Source organism: Neoarius graeffei, chromosome 13, assembly GCF_027579695.1.
Source record: "Neoarius graeffei isolate fNeoGra1 chromosome 13, fNeoGra1.pri, whole genome shotgun sequence".
Lineage (NCBI taxonomy): Eukaryota > Metazoa > Chordata > Actinopteri > Siluriformes > Ariidae > Neoarius > Neoarius graeffei.
The window spans coordinates 73,503,088-73,525,326 of record NC_083581.1 but is presented as its reverse complement, the minus strand read 5'-3'; the positions used below and the strand labels follow the sequence as shown (position 1 = coordinate 73,525,326).

The 22,239-nt window shown below is 42.0% G+C and overlaps 1 protein-coding gene across 1 annotated transcript in view; it reads left to right on the top strand.

Annotated features, from left to right (window-relative positions):
* The window catches only part of dffa (DNA fragmentation factor, alpha polypeptide), a 30,835-nt gene extending 10,841 nt beyond the window's left edge, over positions 1-19,994 (top strand). The window contains exons 3-7 of the mRNA XM_060938507.1: positions 6,776-6,934; positions 7,017-7,171; positions 14,109-14,292; positions 15,583-15,710; positions 19,276-19,994. Coding sequence (XP_060794490.1) covers positions 6,776-6,934; positions 7,017-7,171; positions 14,109-14,292; positions 15,583-15,710; positions 19,276-19,491 — 842 coding nt within the window. The 3' untranslated portion in view covers positions 19,492-19,994. The remainder of the gene's footprint in view (positions 1-6,775; positions 6,935-7,016; positions 7,172-14,108; positions 14,293-15,582; positions 15,711-19,275) is intronic.
* Positions 19,995-22,239: the final 2,245 nt, after the last annotated feature.

Below are 22,239 nucleotides of genomic sequence, written 5' to 3'. Positions count from 1 at the left end.
CTTATCAGTCAGAATACTGTAGCAAAAGTGGTGCAAAAATTTAAGAAAGATGGAACTGCAACCATCTCACAGAGACGTCCAGGTCGTCCACGGAAGTTAACACCTCGACAGGAGCGTCTTCTGATGAGAAGGGTTGAAGAAATTCGGCATGCAAGTTCACTGCAGTTATCTAAAGAAGTAGAAAGCCAAACCGGAGTGACTATTTCCTGTGACACAATACGGCGTACGCTGCAGAGGAATGGCATGCATGGATGCCGTCCACGAAAGAAGCCTCTCCTAAAGCCCAGGCACAAAAAAGCCCGCCTAGAGTTCGCCAGGGCCCATGCTGACAAAGATGAAGACTACTGGGACTCTATACTCTGGAGTGATGAGACCAAGATAAATGTTTTTGGAACTGATGGCTTCAAAACTGTATGGCGTCGCAAAGGTGAGGAATACAAAGAAAAATGCATGGTGCCTACAGTGAAACATGGTGGTGGCAGTGAGGCTTATGTGGGGCTGCATGAGTGCTGCTGGTGTCGGGGAGCTGCATTTCTTTGATGGCATCATGAATTCACAGACGTATTGCTCTATACTGAAAGAGAAGATGCTACCATCACTCTGTGCCCTTGGTCGTCGTGCACTTTTCCAACATGACTAAACACACATCTAAGGCCACTGTTGGATTTCTGAAGAAGAACAGGGTGAAAGTGATTCAGTGGCCAAGTATGTCTCCTGATCTGAACCCAGTCGAACACCTATGGGGAATTCTGAAGAGACAAGTTGAGCATCACTCTCCATCCAGCATCCAGTCACTAAAAGAGGTCGTTGTTGAAGAATGGAAAAAGATTGATGTTGCAAAATGTCACCAACTTGTTCATTCCATGCCTAGAAGACTTGGTGCCGTCATTAAAAATCATGGAGGCCATACAAAGTACTAGATGTAGTAGTTTGTGTTGTGGGGTGTACTCATTTTTGCACCACCCTAATTTGAGTACAACTGAAAAAATGTGTAATCTAAGTTATATTATTAACCTTACTTTCACGTTATAAGTTAAGCAGATGTTATATTAAACTTTGTCTTGTCAACATTTTGGAAATTGTTTGTGTTCATTGAGATATTGTTTAAAATGTTACTTTTCAAAGGGGGTGCACTCATTTACGCTCAGCACTGTACATAAATATACACGTGTGTGATATAAATATATAATATATAAAAGTACTTTTAGAGTATATTTTTAATGTATGTAGTATTGTAGGGGGTTAGATTGCAACTGGGATGCAAATTCTGTTTCTTTCCCCCGTCACACCCCGTTTTAGTTTGAATTATCTATTGGAGTCCATAATTATTGTTCTTTCCTTTGTTTGCATTGTAATGCATTTTTGGTGACGAATTCATTAAACTAAACTACTGCAGAAATACAAATAGTCGATGCACGTTAGTGCCTTGTGAACTTCAGTCACTGGAGTAAATCTCGACAGTGGGCTCAGAGGCTCAGCTGTCAGGGGCTCATGTACGAAGGTGTGGGTTTTTTTTTTTTTTTGAGCTTTGCTATTGTCTGTCTTTGGGCCCTCTCACAGATTGACTTTCACGTGTTCTTTAAAAGTACCCATTCAACGATATCACTGCAATTATTTGTAATTGTGATGGGTATATTTACCACCGGCGGCACGGTGGTGTAGTGGTTAGCACTGTCGCCTCACAGCAAGAAGGTCCGGGTTCGAGCCCCGTGGCCGGCGAGGGCCTTTCTGTGTGGAGTTTGCATGTTCTCCCCGTGTCCGCGTGGGTTTCCTCCGGGTGCTCCGGTTTCCCCCACAGTCCAAAGACATGCAGGTTAGGTTAACTGGTGACTCTAAATTGAGCGTAGGTGTGAATGAGAGTGTGAATGGTTGTCTGTGTCTATGTGTCAGCCCTGTGATGACCTGGCGACTTGTCCAGGGTGTACCCCGCCTTTCGCCCGTAGTCAGCTGGGATAGGCTCCAGCTTGCCTGCGACCCTGTAGAACAGGATAAAGCGGCTAGAGATAATGAGATGAGATATTTACCACCTTCCTACCTTGTGTATAACACTTATGGTTTTGCATCATAGCCTATTTTTATGTTTTATTTGTCCTTATTGAAATGTTCCAAAACTACATGTTTCATTAAAAGTAAATATCACTTATACCCACCACTTTATTATGAAAGTTATGAAGGAAGAAGGCTTGCTGGGAAATGCTTATTTTGTTTATTGAATGACCTTGCCCCTTGTCATTTGGGTTAACTTGTATGGACATAGTGGTGTTGGGTTTTTTGTTTTGTTTTTTCCTCTCAAACGTTAAGCTTTTTAGGACGAATCAGTATTCTTCAACTAATGGACAGTAAGCTGGCAGCATAAATAAGCAAACCTAAACAAAAAAGCATTACTCAAAAGAAGGGGGGGAACAAGGCAGGAGTGCAGGATGAAAGTTGCATGATGCGCCTCTCCATGGTAACATAGCAATAGACCTAACCCATAACTACATAATCGCTTGTTTACCGCAATGCATTATGGGCAATACTTGGGGTCAGCTCCACCATAACGTTTACTTTCGCCTTTGTTAAACACTGCATTGTTCTGTCTAATCGGTTTTAACCATGCCGCCTAAAGTGAATTGCTTTGTGCCTTAGTCACTACGTTTACATGCACATCCAAATCGAGCTACTGTCAGTAATCGAGCAAAGGGTCCCAGCAGGGGTGCCAGAGAAATCCAATCCTACATGCACAGTGTTTAAATCGAGCTATTGTTATGAGGTGCATTGTGCACCCGAGCCACAGGTGGCGCCACACGCCCCATCGTGTTGGTACACTTCCGGTTGTCGTCATGAAGAAGAGCTATTCAAGAGTATAAACAAAGTGACTACAGGCGGAAATTAGCATGTACTGCTATAACCTGGTACAGACATCTGTCCTTACCACAAGGATAATGTTTAATTTGTACACTGTCCCTTTTAAAAATAAAATAAACGCTAAACTCTAAGAAGAGTGTTTGTAGTTTGTATGTACGAACAGAAGTGTTCCTAATAAAGTGGGCGGCTAAGGTGAAGTGTCATGCCGACCGAGGCTGTTGTGTTTCCCGCTTGTGGTCTTGTCACTTCCGGAAGGGGCGGTGCTGAAGTAAGTAGCTGGACTGCGTGGCTCGATAGGGTTTACATGCACTAAGTAGCTCGGCAAAAATCGCATAATCTAGGTCGTGTAGCTCGATTGCGAGAAATCAAGTTCGATTCAATTTCAGCCGAGCTAAGGTGTTTACATGCCATTTAGAGCTTCGATTTCAGACGAGCTACGGCAGAAATTCGATTTTCTCTATGTGCATGTAAACGCAGTGACTGTGTCTCCACAACAAAGAGAACTCCACCTAATTTGAGCTTTTATCAGCTGCCAGTCGAGAAGAAAGAAATGGATAATTATTAATTAATCCGCAACGAAAACCTTCGAACTGAATCAAAACGGACGAGTGTTTTGTAGCTTACCGTAAAATACCAAATAATAGCCGAGTTCCAATTAACCGCCGAGTTCCCTTTAACGGCCGGGTGTACGCGTGTGTTGTGACAAAGGCCAGTTCCGAATACTCGCCGGGGTCTAAAAAAAAAAAAAAAGCGTCCGAACGTTCTATCTAGAATCTTGAGGCCCAGCACTTTTCTGGTTTTCTGGTGTTTAAACGATTTTGCATTGCATAGTTTTCTACCGAAACAATATGAATGAATGAATGAATGAATGAATGAAATTATTTCTATAATACTGTTTACAACATTTTGTTACGTGATAATAAACATGCCATTTCAATGTTATAATCTTGGTCTACCGTAATATTTCTTGAGGAATGCAACTCCGTAACTTTTGACAGATGTCTTAGCCACCCCTTTGGGTATACCCAACGAAAGCCAGCGTGTGTGGTGACATTGAGGACTGCGGGTTTCCAAGGTTGGACTGCTGCTTCTGTTAAACGACCTAAATTGCCGAATGCATGCGTCAAAGCACACACTGAGTTTTATTAAAGACCTTATACCATTTCACTTGCCCTTACCCATTCGGATCTGGAAGACGCTTTACAAAAAAGGTGAGCGCGTTCTAACATGCATTTCAGTCTGCTCGCGGCCAATCTAATCCAAGGGGCCTTTTCAACAAGTAATCTGTCGTGCAAGTTGGGCAGAAGCACGCGTCAGGCAGGCAACATGTAGGCCTACAAGTCAGTAACCTATTCAACTAACTTTCATCCGAACTTTAAGTTTTCTACGGGGTCGAGCCACCGTACCAACTCACTCGGGGAATAGGCTCATATCCGCCAAATAGGGAGACGTCTTGGAGAGAAACGTGATGCAAGATGACAGTATGTAGCCACTGCAGGTCACTTATTTTTCAGCATAAGAAAAAACCCTTTGGTTTGACACTTCGCACCCTAATTATGTTGCTTCAACGTCGCGCCCTCCATGCAATTTCAGATTGACAGACATCGCGAAGCGCAAAGGGTGGAGGCTGCATGGGTGAGGGTGATAGCAAGTGACCATAACTTTGCAGAGTAATTAAATCACAGTGCTGCGCACAGACAATGGTGTGGTTTCTTGATTATTTTGTAAAGCATGCGCTTAACTAGTCATTAACAGGAAAAGGTGTGTGATTTATCCTTTATCCACCCCGACTGTGCCATGCGAAGATGCATTCTGCGTCTTCAAAATTCCCCGAAGTTGGCACCGTGCTATCTGTAATCTAACTCTAAACAAACTGTAAGTTATACTGGTTAAAAGTAGGCCTATCTGAGAATGATTTTTTCCCCGTTTTGAGGTAGATTTTGGGGAAGGTGTTTGTGAAGAAGGAATTAATCGCCTGTTCCAAATAGCCGCCTAGTCTCTAATACGCGCCGGGTCTCTTACGTGATTGAGACAAATAATCGCCCGGGCTATTATTTGGTATTTTACGGTATGTTTCTCTGGTGGGAGAAAGATGTACTTACGTAAACTGTGACCCAGCAATATTTCCATGGTCTGCGGAACGGCCTTCGGTTATAGAAGATTATAACAATCGACGTGGTTCATCGTCTGAAACTAGCGACGTTCCAAAGCCTGTAAAACAAATAAGCATTCTTCGGCCTTCGCCTCTCAACGTACCGAAACACTTGGCAGCTGAACGAGCCTGTCGGACCGATAAAACTCCCAAACCATGAAGGGTTCTCTTTCAGGTTTGTATAATGTTCAGTGTACCTCAAGAGCGGCGTTTACTGAAGAAAACGCATTTATACTGAACATGACACAGCAGATCAGCGGGTTTCCAAAGATTTTATTTTATTTATTTATTTATTTTTTTTGGTAATGTTTCCTGATTATCAAGTTTTATTTAAGAGTGTTTTGTCCACCGGTTGTGGTGTAGCTCCGGACCTAGTTTTGGGCGTCGGTTCCCTCCAGGCCTTGGTTCGCTGTGGGTGATGCCTGCGCGCCCAGTTGTGGACTGCAGTGAGCTCGTTGCTCATTTTACATCGTGGTTGTTCAGCGCTCTGCGCTTTAACGCTTGGCGTGATGTTCCGAGCGATGTTGCTCGGTGGTGTCGCGGCAGCTGTGCAGGCGGTTTGGGACACGCCAGCGCTTTGCGTGGCGGAGCTTCTCTGCTCGCTTTGTGGATGGCGTGGTGTTCTGAGCGATGTTGCTGGCGACGGCGGTGCTGGAGATGTGGGACTTGTTTTCGTGCGCCTTTTGGTGGGACTGTGGCTGCTACACCACGGGAATTACATCCTGACCCCTACTTGGTGGACTTTTTATTTATTTATTTTTTCTTATTATATTTTTTTATATTTTTTTTTTCTTTGTCTACTATTGTAAAGCGTCCTTGGGTTTCTTAAAGGCGCTGTATACATTTAACTTTATTATTATTATTATTATTATTATTTAACTAATCACTCATTTATCACTCGGACTGTTATTTGCCCACGAATCCCCTGCGAGAGCACTGCTGCTCCACGCCAATTCACGATATTCAGATAGATTTGTTTTCTCGATAAAGTTTAGCTGGTGCACTATACATCCTAAGACATTCTGAGATTTGCTGCTGTTGTACAGTGTGGTAGACTCGGTCCAGACTCTTACCTTCTCACCAAAGCTTGATTTGGATTCCGATTTTCCTGCTGTAAACCCTCGACATGTTCTCCACCTCTTTAACTCACCAATTTCATTGTTTGTTACGACAGAGCACTGCAAAATTGCTCCTCTCACGTAAAATTAATCTAACTACCGACCCCGGCTATCCCCCATAATGCATTGCGGTAAACAAGTGATGTAGTTATGCTTGAGAGCTATTGTCTGGAGTGTGTGTCCGTGTATGTGTGCGCACGAGCATGCATTTATGTTTGGGATGGGATGTTACAGAAAATATTGGCACCAGGTCCAATCTCAATTATGTTGCATTCCTGTTTAAATTAATGATACGTTACCGTGTAATCAATAAAATGAGAGTTCATTATCTGTGGCTGAAACTGTGTACAGAGAGAACAACAATCAAGGGTCAGAAAATGTAGAGAAAAATGGAAATGATTCATTCATGATCCTGAGAGGATTCTTAATCGTAACGTGAGCCAAATGATCTGACTGAGAGCTGGAATGTCCAATGCTAGTTGCTGCTTGTCTGAGTAACTATTTTAATTCAAGTAGAGACTTGACTACTTTTAGATAATCTTTCCCACAGATGACCCATATTTCTTCTTCTGGCACTAGCACAGGTCTTCTGTGTCCTGTTTTTTTCAGAGATTCTGGTCCAGTTTTTAACCAAACTCATTTTGTGTTTGTCCTGTAGGTAATGAAGCATTGGGTTACAGTGCCAACACGTCAGTGTCCATCGTACTTGACGATGATGGAACCATTGTGGAAGATAACGCCTACTTTTTATGTCTGCCCCCGGACACCAAATTCATGTTCTTGCAAGATAAAGAGATGTGGAAGCCTGCAAAGCGATGTATGAATGTCTGTGGGTGAAAAGCTTTTCTTTTGTGCCGGTCTTAATCTCAAAACCTGATCAGGACTGTTGTTTTCTGTAGTTGATGGAGGCACGGCGTGGCTCAGGGAGTCTTTTGACGTCGGCCAAGACGCAGTAGACGGCGTGCGTGGAGGTGTAGAACCCTGGCGGGGTTTAGTTGACCAGCTGAGACAGGACCTGGCCAGCATCATTCTCATGTCCGAGGCAGATCTACAGGTGCGTTAAAAACCTTTCCTCAATCCAGACAAAGAAAGGGGGCAAGATAGAGCGAGTTATCTCAGGAATAAAACAGCAGAAGCCCACACTGGGTTCCACTCCTGCCAGCCACGAACAGGAATCTTAGAATCAAGAACAAGTTCCTATTAAAGTGGCCAGCAAGTGTAGATTTAACAAGAAATTGGAACTCTTTCTTTTTACAGACTACTGAAAGTTAAAGAAAAGAGAAGAAAATGGAGGTAGTACAAATGTTTATAAAAGGATTATTAAGAAAGGGCCTATTTGTTAACTTTTCAGTTTTTATTAAAAGGCTATTTTATTTTACTCCAACCTTTACAAATGTGGGTAAATATAATTATTGTTGCTTATTAAGAAAATGGAACAAAAGGGTTTTATTTATTTTAATTTAACAAAAAGAATATTTAAGTTGATAAAGAATAGGAAAGTAAACGTTGCTTTTTATAGCGCTGTCGCCTCACAGCAAGAAGGCCCGGGTTCGAGCCCCGTGGCCGGCTGTGTGGAGTTTGCATGTTCTCCCCGTGTCCGCGTGGGTTTCCTCCGGGTGCTCCGGTTTCCCCCACAGTCCAAAGACATGCAGGTTAGGTTAACTGGTGACTCTAAATTGACCGTAGGTGTGAATGTGAGTGTGAATGGTTGTCTGTGTCTATGTGTCAGCCCTGTGATGACCTGGCGACTTGTCCAGGGTGTACCCCGCCTTTCGCCCGTAGTCAGCTGGGATAGGCTCCAGCTTGCCTGCGACCCTGTAGAACAGGATAAAGCGGCTAGAGGTAATCAGATGAGATGTTGCTTTTTATTTTTTGTAATAAAACTTTCTGCATTTAATACTTTTTTCCAAAATATTGTAGGAAAATCGAATCATGAACCCAGCATCATGAGTCGAATCGAATCGTGAATTGGGTGAATCGTTACATGCCTACTATCAAAGGAAGCACGTTAATATAAACCTGGGATTTGCTGCCTAGCCGGAACTACGATCAGAGTTGCTGTTATAGAAAATTAATCAACACCTTCTGACCAATCATATTTAAGAATTCAACAGAGATGGGGTGGGTTTTTCAATAACATTGCCCTTTAGGGCTAAAGAGCGAGTTGAGAGGCTGTCTGAAGCAACGAACGTTCTCTCTGTACGTGATTTTCCCAAACTCGGTCATCAAAAGGAGTCTGAAGAGCTTCTTTGCAACGCGCGCCCCCGATACAGGCATTAGTAGTTGCTAAATCCAGTCGATGAGGTCACATGATATTCATCTTTTACCAAAAAACAATGAAATATAAAGTGTTTAAAACATGCTAATATATTGTATTGTCATTAAGCATGACATAATGTGGTAATGAATAATTGAAGTGATTTTACATTTTTGGGCAGTCTTTTTTTTTTTTTAATTCCAAGCGTGTTTTTTTTTTTTTTTTAATTAATTAAATGAAAACGTTCACATGAAGGAATGAGCAAATAATAAGCTAAATAATTCAGTAAATGTGTTCCCTGTGCCTGCTCATTTCACTGTTACTCAAACGTGCAGTCAGGATTATTTTAGCTGTTATCCACAATGCTGAGTTAGCAATGTTCTTCCTTATATGTGCATGCGTGCAGAGAGAGAGAGATAAGGTCGTCAATTCAACGTAGAGACAGATCAAAACCTCTCTCTCTGGCACACACGCACGGTCTCATTTATGACACTAAATGAAATAATCACTCGCCTAATAGAGTTAAATTTGATTAAAAATATGGCGATATCAATGTGACATTCCGATATCCATACGTAATTCCATAACATATTGAAATATATTCATAATGTTTCTTGTATATTTATTTAATAATGAACTCCTCCATGTACTTGCAATGTACAAGAAAAATAATTGAACACCGGCAGCAGATTCAACACCAGTCTCTGCCCGTTGACTGTAAGAGTCCGTTGGAAGTGCAGTGCATTCTGTGTATTCGGCTGTGAGCGAGTCGCTCTTTGTTTTGAACGAGTGGTCCGTGTCCCTTGTAAATAACCCTAACCCCGACTACGTCATCACTTGTTTACCGCAATGCATTATGGGCGATACTTGGAGTCAGCGCCACCATATTGTTTAAACACTGCATTGTTCTGTTCTAACTGCAGTGTTCAAAATACCCGTCTGCAGTCTGCATTTTGCAGAATGATTTTCAAGATTGCAGAAGAAAAATTAAACAACCTGCAATTTTGCAGAATGAAAAAATCAGGCTCGGCAGGGTTAGATCTTAACACTAGCCCGCTAGCCCGTGGCTAGTGCAGATAGCCACGGGCTAGTGCAAAATCTCTGCTACTAGCCCGTGTTGGCTAGTGCAATAACTTGACATGGGTGTGGCCATCTTGAATCACGCAAAATCTGATACAAAATCTTTTAACTCATTCTATTTATTGTACATGGTGTAATGCATTGTTGCTGAACATTACTGTCACAGTTCATTGACACAGGTTGTCACTGTGTACCATGATGAGTGCCTAATTTGCCAGACCTACCACAAGGTGGCACCACCATTCAGCACATTTAATATTCTGTAAGAGTAGGTGGCAGGGCAGTGGGGGCTGATGTCAGCCATGTTTGAAAAGTTTTGAGATGTGAGTAAGAGGAGATTTGCACTGAATTTGCAAGACAGCATAGTTTTTAACTGGCCTATCCATATGGCCAGTGATTCTGAGTGAATGAAGCATAACCTTGTGAGTATGAAAATTCAAGATGACTCCAAATCAGTCAGTTTTTAGAATTGAAATACATGTCACATTGTGCTTGTATGGCAAGGCATTAATGCCATAACATACAGTTTAAAGCAATGTATTGTTATCAGTAGTTTATCATTTTGTATTTTGAAGAGTGCATTCACAATGTTTGCTCACTTGTAATTTCATTAATTTGCAGGAATGGAACAGAATTTTTAAAAATTGTGGCTGTTAAATTTATTTTATTACCTATAAATTGTCAGTATATTATGAGCATAGAGGTAAATATCAAAGTTGATATGCCTGAAATAGAGACATGTTAAGGCCAGCTTTCTTTACCAGATTTTTTGTTGTTAATTTACTGCAGTTTTGGTTCCAGGTCCACCACTAGCCAATGCGCATAGAGCAAATAAAGTCTGAATAAAGCAGAATTGTGTTGTCATCCTCTACACACAACAGTTGCAGCATGTGGCTTAAATTGAATTGGGCTTAAAATAGCGGGCTAGTGCAACACTCTGCGGGCTAGTGCAATTTGCAAGCCACTAGCCCGGCTGGCTAGTGCAGAAAAACCTTAAGATCTAACCCTGCTCGGGATTCAGTGGTTCTCAATTTAGCAAACTAGCAGCGCTGTAAATAAACTGAAACCTGCGCCGCGCGAACCTGACGGCGTTTTCCAGGTCAAAGTTGAGCGATATTTACGTAATACCGACGAAAGGCGACGACAACCAAATAAGGGCAGTTGCCATTTTCCGATGTAAGATTTCGTCACTTTTAATACCCGACGGGAGGACCCGACAACTACCTCGGCAGTTTACGCCATGCATCTCCCAGAATTCAATGCGGCACAACAAACATGGCTCCCAAGAAGAGGATTGTTTCTTCGGGGCAAGAGTCCGACAAAAACGGCAAGAAAGCGAGGACTATTTTATCGTATCTCGGCAAAACCGGCAGCCAGCGTGACTCCAACAACAACAGCGACAGATCGCGCGTCCGCGAGGGTGACAAAAATGAAGACGGTCGCTGTTATAGTTGCATACATATAGAGGGCTCCGAGATGATGCTAAAAATAGTAACACTGCACGTGCGCGGCCATCTTGGAAGTCACTCGGTCCAGAGCGCTCATAGAGTACACATCATAGAGTACACATTCACCGATTCGTTTCCGCGTTAGAGGGCTTAGAAGCTTGGATTTTTTAAGGATTTAGACATCTGAAGTGATGGAGCACTACTGTGAAAGTTTGGATAAGCAGGCACGGGAGCGTTGTGCTGAGAAGGTACGTTTCATTGGGAATGTAGATCCATACACGGTTAGTGAGAAGGAATGGAAAGCTGACCCCAGCTTGTTGCCGCATTTAACATGCATAGATCTTGTGAACTATCTAGTGTTTCACCCAAGTCCATTTTGTGAACTAAAGGATTTCCAGAACTACAAGAGTATGGAAGCATACGATAGATTTGTGTCCGGTTGGGTCCGCGATGTGTCGGTGTTTACTGCTGAAGACGGAGAGACAAAAGTGATCAGAGGGAAAGTGTTACACTCGCAGAGTCTATCCCAGCCTAGTCTACACCCCTGGATAATAGTTGACAAGAGACATGCTATTTTGTGTGCACGTTGCAACTGCATTGCTGGACTTGGAGAATGTTGCTTCCCTGTTGTTTTATGTTGAAGCGGCCACGAGACTGAGGGAAAGAACGACGGTCACACTACAGCCGGCATACTGGATGCTACCGGTAACTATGAAATTAAAATAACTATTTTAGTAACTATGAAATTCAAGACAATATTAACCTACCTGTCACAAAGTGATCAGAGCAAATCCGGATACAGTCAAGTTGTCCTAAATTTGATCGGTTAATGGCAGCCAGCCACTGTCGTCTCCTGTGCTGCAATTCCCTGGTTAGTCACGACTTTGGGGAGTCTGTGGAAGCTTTTGCCACCCTTTTCCCCTCGGTTACTACAGCCAACAATGACACACGTATTCGGCATTGTCACCCCTTTTTGCTTCGCTGGACAACAACAATGCACCGACACAGCGCGCTTTGACTTCCAATATGGCCGCCGCCGGGTGCGCGCTGACCTCGAAGCACTCTGTATATTGGTAAATTGTATAGGTTTGTATATATCATATTGTTGAATCATGCAAAATTATACTGATATTATGTCCCTTTTGAAGACAGCAACAGCATTTTACCTTTATTCATAGATACTTTTGAATATTTTGCTTTCTCATACCAAGCTACACTAATACATGTTTTGTGTACAGGTTCTGTTGTTTTTACTAGTGCTGTGTTGCCTGTGATGCAGACGAGCACAAAGTAAAACAGTTGCCCTGTAAGACAAAGCTCCTAGGTTCAGTTCTGTAGCTCTCAGTAGTTCTGTAGCTCTCGGTTCTGCCATGATTAGTTTGTACCCAGGTCTCTGTTGTTAGTTTAGAGCAGTGAAGCCGCTGCAGTCGTTCTCAGTTCAGTTCATGACCTTGCACTTTAGAAGCCAGGCGAACACAATGAACCCAAACATCTCTCCATTTGGGTTTTATTCCTTAATGGCATCAATTCTTTGCATCATCGTAAGATGTAACAGAGTGTAGAATTGAAACCTTGCTTTCAATTTAAAACTACAGGTTGCAGATGCAAACACTGAATGAAGTACATTTTGGGTAACAATCTATTGTTCAAGCTCGAAACTTAATCTTGACAAAATGTAACATGACGTGTAACATGAAAATGAATGTTTTGTTTCTTGAAGAACAGTTGTGTTCTATTTTTTATTGTGGTGATACCTTTATTAGTATGTTGTGTGGAAGGATAATGTGTGGGTGTGATAACTAGTACATTTATGAATTAGTTGGTATGCTTCAAGTTGTAGTAGCCCGTAGTGTCAGGGCGAGGGGGATGAAAGACCTGTGGAGGTATTATGGAATGATAACTTTGCTGCAGAGAAGGATCTGTGAAGACTGAAATTAAAAATAGAGTGAGAGAATAAAGAATTACAGTAATGCTACGCGTTGTAAAGCTAGATATGATGTAAATATAGGCATTATTAGGTTGAGAAGGGTGCAGTATGGAGGTTTGTGTATTTGCAGAAAATATTTCCAAATTGCAGAACAAAATTTTGACATTCTGCAATATTGCAGAACACTGGAAAAAAAGGATTTCGACCACTGAACCGGTTTTAACCATGCCGCCTAAAGTGAATTGCTGTGTGTCTTACTGTGTCTCCACAACAAAGAGAACTCCACCTAATTTGAGCTTTTGTCAGCTGCCAGTCGAGAAGAAAGAAATGGATAATTATTAATTAATCCGCAACGAAAACCTTCGAACTGAATTGAAACAGACGAATGTTTGTAGCTTACGTTTCTCTGGTGGGAGAAACACGTACTTAAACTGTGACCCAGCAATATTTCCATGGTCTACGGAACGGCCTTCGGTTATAGAAGATTATAACAATCGACACGGTTCATTGTCTGAAACTAGCGACGTTCCAAAGCCTGTAAAACAAAGAAGCATTCTTCAGCCTTCGCCTCTCGACGTACCGAAGCACTCGGCAGCCGAACGAGCCTGTCGGACCGATAAAACTCCCAAACCATGAAGGGTTCTCATTCGGGTCTGCGTAACGTTCAGTGTACCTCAAGAGCGGCGTTTACTGAAGAAAACGCATTTATACTGAACATGACACGGCAGATCAGCGGGTTTCCAAAGTGTTGTGTGGGTTTTGGGTTTTTTTTTTTTTTTGGTAATGTTTCCTGATTACTTAAATAAAACTATCACTTATTTATAAATGTTTTGATAAGACATTGAGATTTGTTGTTGTACAGTGTGGTAGACTCGTTCTAGACTTTTACCTTCTCACCCAGCTTGATTTGGATTCCGATTTTCCTGCTGTAAACCCTCGACATGTTCTCCACCTCTTTAAATCACCAATTTCATTGTCTTCAACGATAGGGCACGGCAAAATCGCTCCTCTCACATCGCCCTCACGTAAAATTAATCTAACATCCGCTATACCGCTCAACTACCGACCCCGGCTATCCCCCATAATGCATTGCGGTAAACAAGTGATGACGTAGTTATGCTTGGGGGCTATTCAGAGCAAACTAAAGGACACTCTTGGCCTTGAGGCTTTTGGGAAATCTACCCCTGGCGTGTAAGAACTTTAAGTGAGGGGTTTTGGATGTGTTTTTTGTTTTTTTCTTTCTCCAAATGTGTGCTTTTCATGTGTCGGTTCACTGTAGAGTCTAGTGGCTGTACCTTGTGCAGACCTGGCCTCAGCGCTTGCCTTCCCAGTGCAGAAAACTCAGGATTTACAAGACACCTTGCAGAGAGTGCTGGACCGCAGAGAAGAGGAGCGGCAGTCTAAAGAGTTGCTGCAGCTCTATCTCAAAGTTGTGCAGAAAGAGCGCCAGGATTCGCAACAAGGTAGGAATCTGATTTTATGGACATTTATTATTATTATTATTAGTAGTAGTAGTAGTAGTAGTATGACACTCTCTGGGGGGGAAAAATGTAGAAGAGATTGATGTCTTGGAGAAAGCCTGCAGCCAAAAGGTGGTGCCATTGTTCTGTGAAAGTTAATACTGTTCAGGAAAAAATAAAAGGGTGCCTTTCAGGGAATAAACAGCAGATGGTGGTGGCAATATGAGAACCGTTTATATGATCCATGGTGTTGAAACAGGTTTTATTCACAATAGAGATCTTGCAGTCACGTGACCGGAAAGTACACAACCGCCATCTTGTCGGTCAAAAACACCGCTGAATATTGCTGCACTCGTGTACAGAATGGATCAATTTCAACCGACGGACTACACGGCTCATTTTTCTAATGAACAGATAACTAGATATATGTCTAAAATAAACGATCTACAGATTAGTGACCCTTATGGCTTACCGGACGGAGTTTTCACGACCGGGTTTTGAACTGCCAGCGGAATACCCGGACGTGTATAATTACCTCATCAACTTTCCCTCGCTGTTCAGTGGTGAAGCACTGCGTGCCTATAAATCTCTGGACAGTTATCTTTACAGAAATTCAGGATTTGTCAGCGACTCAGATGTGGCATCTTGTAAACAAGAATCCTCATTGGACGGGTAAGTCACTTAAGTACTGAGTATAGCACTGACCAGCCGATTATAGAATAAGGTAATTCCAGCTGTAATTCCAAATCGTCCATCTCTGGCGTTGGAGAGGTAGAGGCTTAGCAGTGGAGATTTGAGTGGCTGTTTTCTGAGCTTAGTCAACAGGCCGGCTCTGCCTGCAGCCTCGCTTTTGCTTCCGCTCCCGGCGCCGCCTCCTTCGCTTTGCTTCCGATAACAATCCACGGAGACCCCGCTGGTCTCGCTGTCTCGTCTGGAATGTTGTGCATGTGATGGAAATCGCTACAAACCGTCATTTTCTGCTGGAAACCAATGTCCAGTAAGTCCATACGGTTGTAGTGGATATTGAAGTCCGGTACAGACGAACAACACGCAAAAATACACACAAAAAACATAAAAAAACGTGCACAGGTAGGGAGAGCTTGTAGCCGCAGCCGTTGTAGTAGAATTGTATATAGTAGGGTTTTCCAGAAGAAAAGGTAGAAGTAGAAGGCGGAATATGGCGTTTGACCGACAAGATGGCGTCTGTCACAATCTGAATCGGCTGTGACGTCACATGCAAGTGCTCCATAGATTATGCAGGGGTTTTTTTTTTATAGGTCTTGTCTGTTCCAGGTGAAACAGGGCTGGATGTGGTTGATGGGACTGAGGTGGACTCAGCTGTAGGGTTTAACGCGAGGACCCTGCTGGTTCTGAAGAGCAAAACAAGTCCTGAAACGAGACTCTCCAATGAGGAGCTGCAGGTACAGGACCAGTCTCTTCATAGGCCTTTTTTACACTGCATATAGATTAATATCTACAGCTTGAACAGTTTAAAAGAGGGGTGTCGGGCTGTTTAGGGTTTGTGTGCACTCTTTAAGGCACTCCTTTACGTAGGTGGAATATGGAAATTCAGGGAAGGTTTTCAGAAAAGGAAAGTCACTGAGGCTTGAAATTAGGGCTGGGCGATATGGCAAAAAAAAGTTATCACGATTTATTTTCCCATATTGAACGATATCAATTTTTATCATGACCCCCGGCACTGCCAGTTTGAAAGCATCTGGACTGAAGCCGGAAGAAACCAGAGATTAGTTTAACATTTTATTAACATATAAAGCAAACGACATGCTTTAAAAAGAGTGATTTAGAAAATATCAGAACAAACCTCACATCAAGTGGTTTTAGCAGACAGCAAAATCTCCATGGTCAGTATTCAAAAATGTAAACCAACAGTTGTACAGTGCCTTGCAAAAGTATTCATACCCCTTGAACTTTTTCACATTTTTCCACCTTATAACCACGAACTTAAAAGTTTTTTTTTTATTGAGATTTTATGTGATAGACCAACACAGAGTAGCACATTGTGAAGTGAAACGAAGATGATAAATGGTCTTCAAAATTTTAAACAAATAAAAATCTGAAAAATGTGGTGTGCATTAGTATTCAGCCCCCCTGTACTCTGATACCTCTAAATACAATCCAGTGCAATCAATTGCCTTCAGAAGTCATCTAATTAGTTAATAGAGTCCTACTGTGTGTAATTTACTCTCAGCATAAATACACTTGTTCTGTGAAGGCCTCAGTGGTTTGTTCGAGAACACTGAAGAACAAACAGCATCATGAAGACCAAAGAACTCACCAGACAGGTCAGGGATAAAGTTCTGGAGAAGTTTAAAGCAGGGTTAGGTTATAAAAAAATATCCCAAGCTCTGAACATCTCAAGAAGCACTGTTCAATCCATCATTCAAAAATGGAAAAAGTATGGCACAACTGGTTATCATGGGTGGATAACTCACTAGCTGGGTTTCCAGGGATAAACTGATTTCATGCCTTGGGCTATTTAGTTGTTTTCATAGCTGCCTGATAGAAAAGTAGGTTCAACAAACAGAAAGTAAGTGCGTGTCTTTTCACAGTGGTATAAGCGAGCCACCTTGATGACGTAAATATAGCGTGCACGACTCCTTCCAAATCCTATTTTGTGCTGCACAACACACACTGACTGAGGCACAATTGCTGTAGACATGATGAAATAAATAAAATGCAGCGTAAAGTAATCCTGCTAGCTTAGCACAACACGCCATCACTTCGCAGGTACATATTGAGAAAAAAAAATAGACTCAAATCATATTTTGATGCATCTCTTAGACAAAACACTTGGCAGCCACTTGGTGACTGTTTATTGAGGATACAAACACAATGTGCTACATTAAATACTTTATCAGATACTTTTATTTGTATTGATACACTTAACTAGCCAATTAGCTCACTATATGATATTACATTGTTAATTTATTTTATTTATTTAACCTAGTCAGTGGGCAGCATGGTGGTGTAGTGGTTAGCGCTGTCGCCTCACAGCAAGAAGGTCCGGGTTCGAGCCCTGTGGCCGGCGAGGGCCTTTCTGTGCGGAGTTTGCATGTTCTCCCCGTGTCCGCGTGGGTTTCCTCCGGGTGCTCCGGTTTCCCCCACAGTCCAAAGACATGCAGGTTAGGTTAACTGGTGACTCTAAATTGAGCGTAGGTGTGAATGTGAGTGTGAATGGTTGTCTGTGTCTATGTGTCAGCCCTGTGATGACCTGGCGACTTGTCCAGGGTGTACCCCGCTTTTCGCCCGTAGTCAGCTGGGATAGGCTCCAGCTTGCCTGCGACCCTGTAGAACAGGATAAAGTGGCTAGAGATAATGAGATGAGATGAACCTAGTCAGTTGTTTCTGGGCATTGGGCATCAGCTTTTAAATCACTGGAGCTTTTCTTCTCTTGTGGGGTAGTTGACAAATTAATGATTTGTCAACCTCTGTGGCTGTTGCTTTCTTGTCAAGGTATTTGACTGATAACAATTTCTCATATTGGAAAATATATATAGTTATTCCAAGAAATCAAGTCATCCATGAGCTGATAGCTGACGAGGCGCGTAGCACTGAGTTGTCTATAAGCCATGTACGATGAGATTGAGTGGAATAACTGTTTTATTCTATCCACATTCACTGGATTTTGAGAAACGGAGCATTTTTACGTTTTGCAAATCTGATAAAAACTTGATACAAAACATCCAACAAAATCATTTCTGCTTAGAATGTAAACAAGCCGGCGAAATGACAGGAGCAATTTGTGAAAAATGCGAATAATAATTATTGAAAAATAAACATATGTTTTTACCATCAAATACTTTTATTCCATATTTTGTTGCTTTTTTTTTTGTATTTTTGGGGGTTTCCTTCTTCAGGGTTTTTTGGCAGTTGGCAAACCAACTTAAAAGTGCATTACTGCCACCGACTGGGCTGGAGTGTGGAACAGGAGATATTGGGGGGGGGGGGCAACCAAACATCCATCCATCCATTATCTGTAGCTGCTTTATCCTGTTCTACAGGGTCGCAGGCAAGCTGGAGCCTATCCCAGCTGACTACGGGCGAAAAGCGGGGTACACCCTGGACAAGTCGCCAGGTCATCACAGGGCTGACACATAGACACAGACAACCATTCACATTCACACCTACGGTCAATTTAGAGTCACCAGTTAACCTAACCTGCATGTCTTTGGACTGTGGGGGAAACCGGAGCACCCGGAGGAAACCCACGCGGACACGGGGAGAACATGCAAACTCCACACAGAAAGGCCCTCGCTGGGCTTGAAACCCAGAACCTTCTTGCTGTGAGATGACAGTGCTAACCACTACACCACCGTGCCGCCCCGACAACCAAAAAAAAAAAAAACACCTATATTCTTTTAGCTACTTCTGTTTCTTTTAAATGCATTACCAATTTTTGCCGTTTTTGTTTTCGAGTAGAGTTGTTATTTCATCCTCGGTTGGTTCAGCAACACACTCTGCCGTTTTGTTTTTCTCTACTCACGGTATATGAACTGATAGCCTACTAGTAGAGTAGCCAATCGGCACACACAATTGCTCATATCCAGTCACGGTGCATGTGATTTGATATATAAATAAAAATATGCGCACGCACATATATTTGAAATGGCTTTGGCTGCCTGCTGGGTGGTCCAGAACATTTTCTTTCCCCACAACACAATCTTTTTATCGCAGTTATGTTTACATTCCACATGGGGGCACTAGCTCTCTGTCATTCTATAACATGAACAGACTATTCCTGCTTACATTGTTCTTCAGTTATAACTTACTTTAATTTACACAATTGATCTGATTCAAAACTGCATTAAAGCATGGAAATGAAGATTGTTTAGCTGCAGAAAATTATAACTGCACATGACACAGACTTGCTCCCGCACGTCGACTGCGAGTGAGTTTTGAATGAACAGTGCCTTGATTTGATTTTTTTTTTTTTTTTTTTTTTCTGATGAACCACTGCATTTGTAGATGGTGCTGAAGCAGGGAGTGGAGACTATGACGGACGAGCTGGGCTGGGACAGAGACAGGACGGCGGTGTTATTACAGGACTGTGAGAGAGAGCTAAGTAAACGTCTGCAGCAAGTCCAAGCCATGCAGTCACTCAGAGCTCACACACAGCGCAGCAGTTCCACCTCCACGGCGCAGCCACATAAAAAGGAGACTGTAGCTAAACGCAGAAAATAGTCTGAGCTGCGTTTAGACTCACCAGTGATGCACTCCTGTATTCAGGGTTATTGATTTAAGTCTAGTTCCAAAAATTTTCTGATACAAGTCCTGGCTGATTGGATGTCATTTTTGACGATATATGCATGAAGAATCCTCTTGTTATCTGGTGTCAGACAAATTTCTCGTATGTGTTTTTTGTAATTTCTGCTTATAGTGCTAAGCTGGATACTTGTTTACCTGCAAAACAATGACATGATATTAGCACAAACAACTCCCTGCTGGTGTAAATTCTTCCTTCGATTTGACGCACTTGGAAAATACCATTTATGACTAAAATTTATAACCAAGCAGGAAATGTTTTATATTGCAACTGTGACACATTTCTTTTTTTTACATTTTTGCTTTACTGTTATGTTGACAATTTTTATACAATGATCCATAATAAGATGCTAGAAGTAGCTAAACAACTGATGTGATTTTTTTTTTTTTTAGAAATTATTAAAAAAACAAATTTTAATGTGGTTGATGTGAATTCTTCAATACAGAGTTCAGAATTGGTTAGAATTATTTGGAGAAATTCTCTCATAATTATAACTTTTCAGGCACAGGATCACCAAGACTCCAAGGAACCATATGAGATGTTTAGACACAAAAAATACCAGATGTTAAAGGTGACCTAATGAAGTATTGATTTAGCTGAACCTCATCAGTTACAATTGTACTCAACAAATTTTTGCGTCATTTGGAATATGCCGCATCACATGGCAGTGTCTTGTCAAAGGTTTCGGTGTGTGTTTAATCACAGTGACACTTGACTCTGGAGCTGTGAGAGACTGAAAGTACAGATTTCAAACAAATCATTTGAGGTATTGACTCTTCACCTCTAACATCGCATAACTGCAGTCTAATGTCAAGTGTCTAGGATTTATACACACATGAGATTATTCAAGTACTGGTTATTAAAGCATATTTTTGCACTATAAGGTCCTGGTCATGCTGTTGGTCCCAATTATGTTGCACAAGGGGTAAAATTGAAACATCCTTGGATGTACAGTGCCTTGCAAAAGTATTCATACCCCTTGAACTTTTTCACATTTTTCCACCTTACAACCACAAACTTAAGTTTTTTATTGAGATTTTATGTGATAGACCAACACAGAGTAGCACATAATTGTGAAGTGAAATGAAAATGATAAATGGTCTTCAAAATTTTAAACAAATAAAAATCTGAAAAATGTGATGTGCATTAGTATTCAGCTCCCTGTCCTCTGATACCTCTAAATACAATCCAGTGCAATCAATTGCCTTCAGAAGTCATCTGATTAGTTAATAGAGTCCTACTGTGTGTAATTTACTCTCAGCATAAATACACTTGTTCTGTGAAGGCCTCAGTGGTTTGTTAGAGAACACTGAAGAACAAACAGCATCATGAAGACCAAAGAACTCACCAGATGGGTCAGGGATAAAGTTCTGGAGAAGTTTAAAGCAGGGTTAGGTTATAAAAAAAACATCCCAAGCTTTGAACATCTCAAGAAGCACTGTTCAATCCATCATTCAAAAATGGAAAAAGTATGGCACAACTGCAAACCTACCAAGACATGGCCGTCCACCTAAACTGACAGAGCGAGCAAGGAGAGCACTGGTCAGAGAAGCAGCCGAGAGGCCCATGATCACTCTGGAGGAGCTGCAGAAATCCACAGCTCAGGTGGGAGAATCTGTGCACAGGACAACTATAAGTCGTACACTCCACAAATCTGGCCTTTTTGGAAGAGTGGCAAGAAGAAAGCCATTGTTGAAAGACAGGCATAAGAAGCCATGTAGGGGACACAGCAAACATGTGCAAGAAGGTGCTTTGGTCAGATGAGACCAAAGTTGAACTTTTTGGCCTAAATGCAAAGTGCTATGTGTGGCCGAAAACCAACACTGCTCATCACCCTGCACACACCATCCCCACTGTGAAACATGGTGGTGGCAGCATCATGCTATGGGGATGCTTTTCTTCAGCAGGGACAGGGAAGCTGGTCAGAGTTGATGGGAAGAGGGATGGAGCTAAATACAGGGCAATCCTGGAAGAAAACCTGTTGGAGGCTGCAAAAGACTTGAGACTGGGAAGGAGATTCACCTTCCAGCAAGACAATGACCCTAAACATACAGCCAGAGCAACAATGGAATGGTTTAGATCAAAGAATATTCATGTGTTAGAATGGCCCAGTCAAAGTCCAGACCTAAATCCCATTGAGCATCTGTGGCAAGACTTGAAAATTGCTGTTCACAGACGCTCTCCATCCAATCTGGCTGAGCTTGAGCTATTTTGCAAAGAAGAATGGGCAAAAATTTCAGTGTCTAGATGTGCAAAGCTGGTAGAGACATACTGTACCACAAAAGACTTGCAGTTGTAATTGCAGCAAAAGGTGGCTCTACAAAGTATTGACGCAGGGGGGCTGAATACTAATGCACATCACGTTTTTCAGATTTTTATTTGTTTAAAATTTTGAAGATCATTTTCATTTCACTTCACAATTATGTGCTACTCTGTGTTGGTCTGTCACATAAAATCTCAATAAAAAAACTTTTAAGTTCGTGGTTGTAAGGTGGAAAAATGTGAAAAAGTTCAAGGGGTATGAATACTTTTGCAAGGCACTGTACCCAGCAGTGCTATACTTTTTCTGATTTCCTAATACCCTAAAGTTAGCAAATCGCAGGGAGTGAGAGCTCAATGGAACCTAGTGCACATTATCCAGGCATCTGACTGAAGAAACAAGAAGG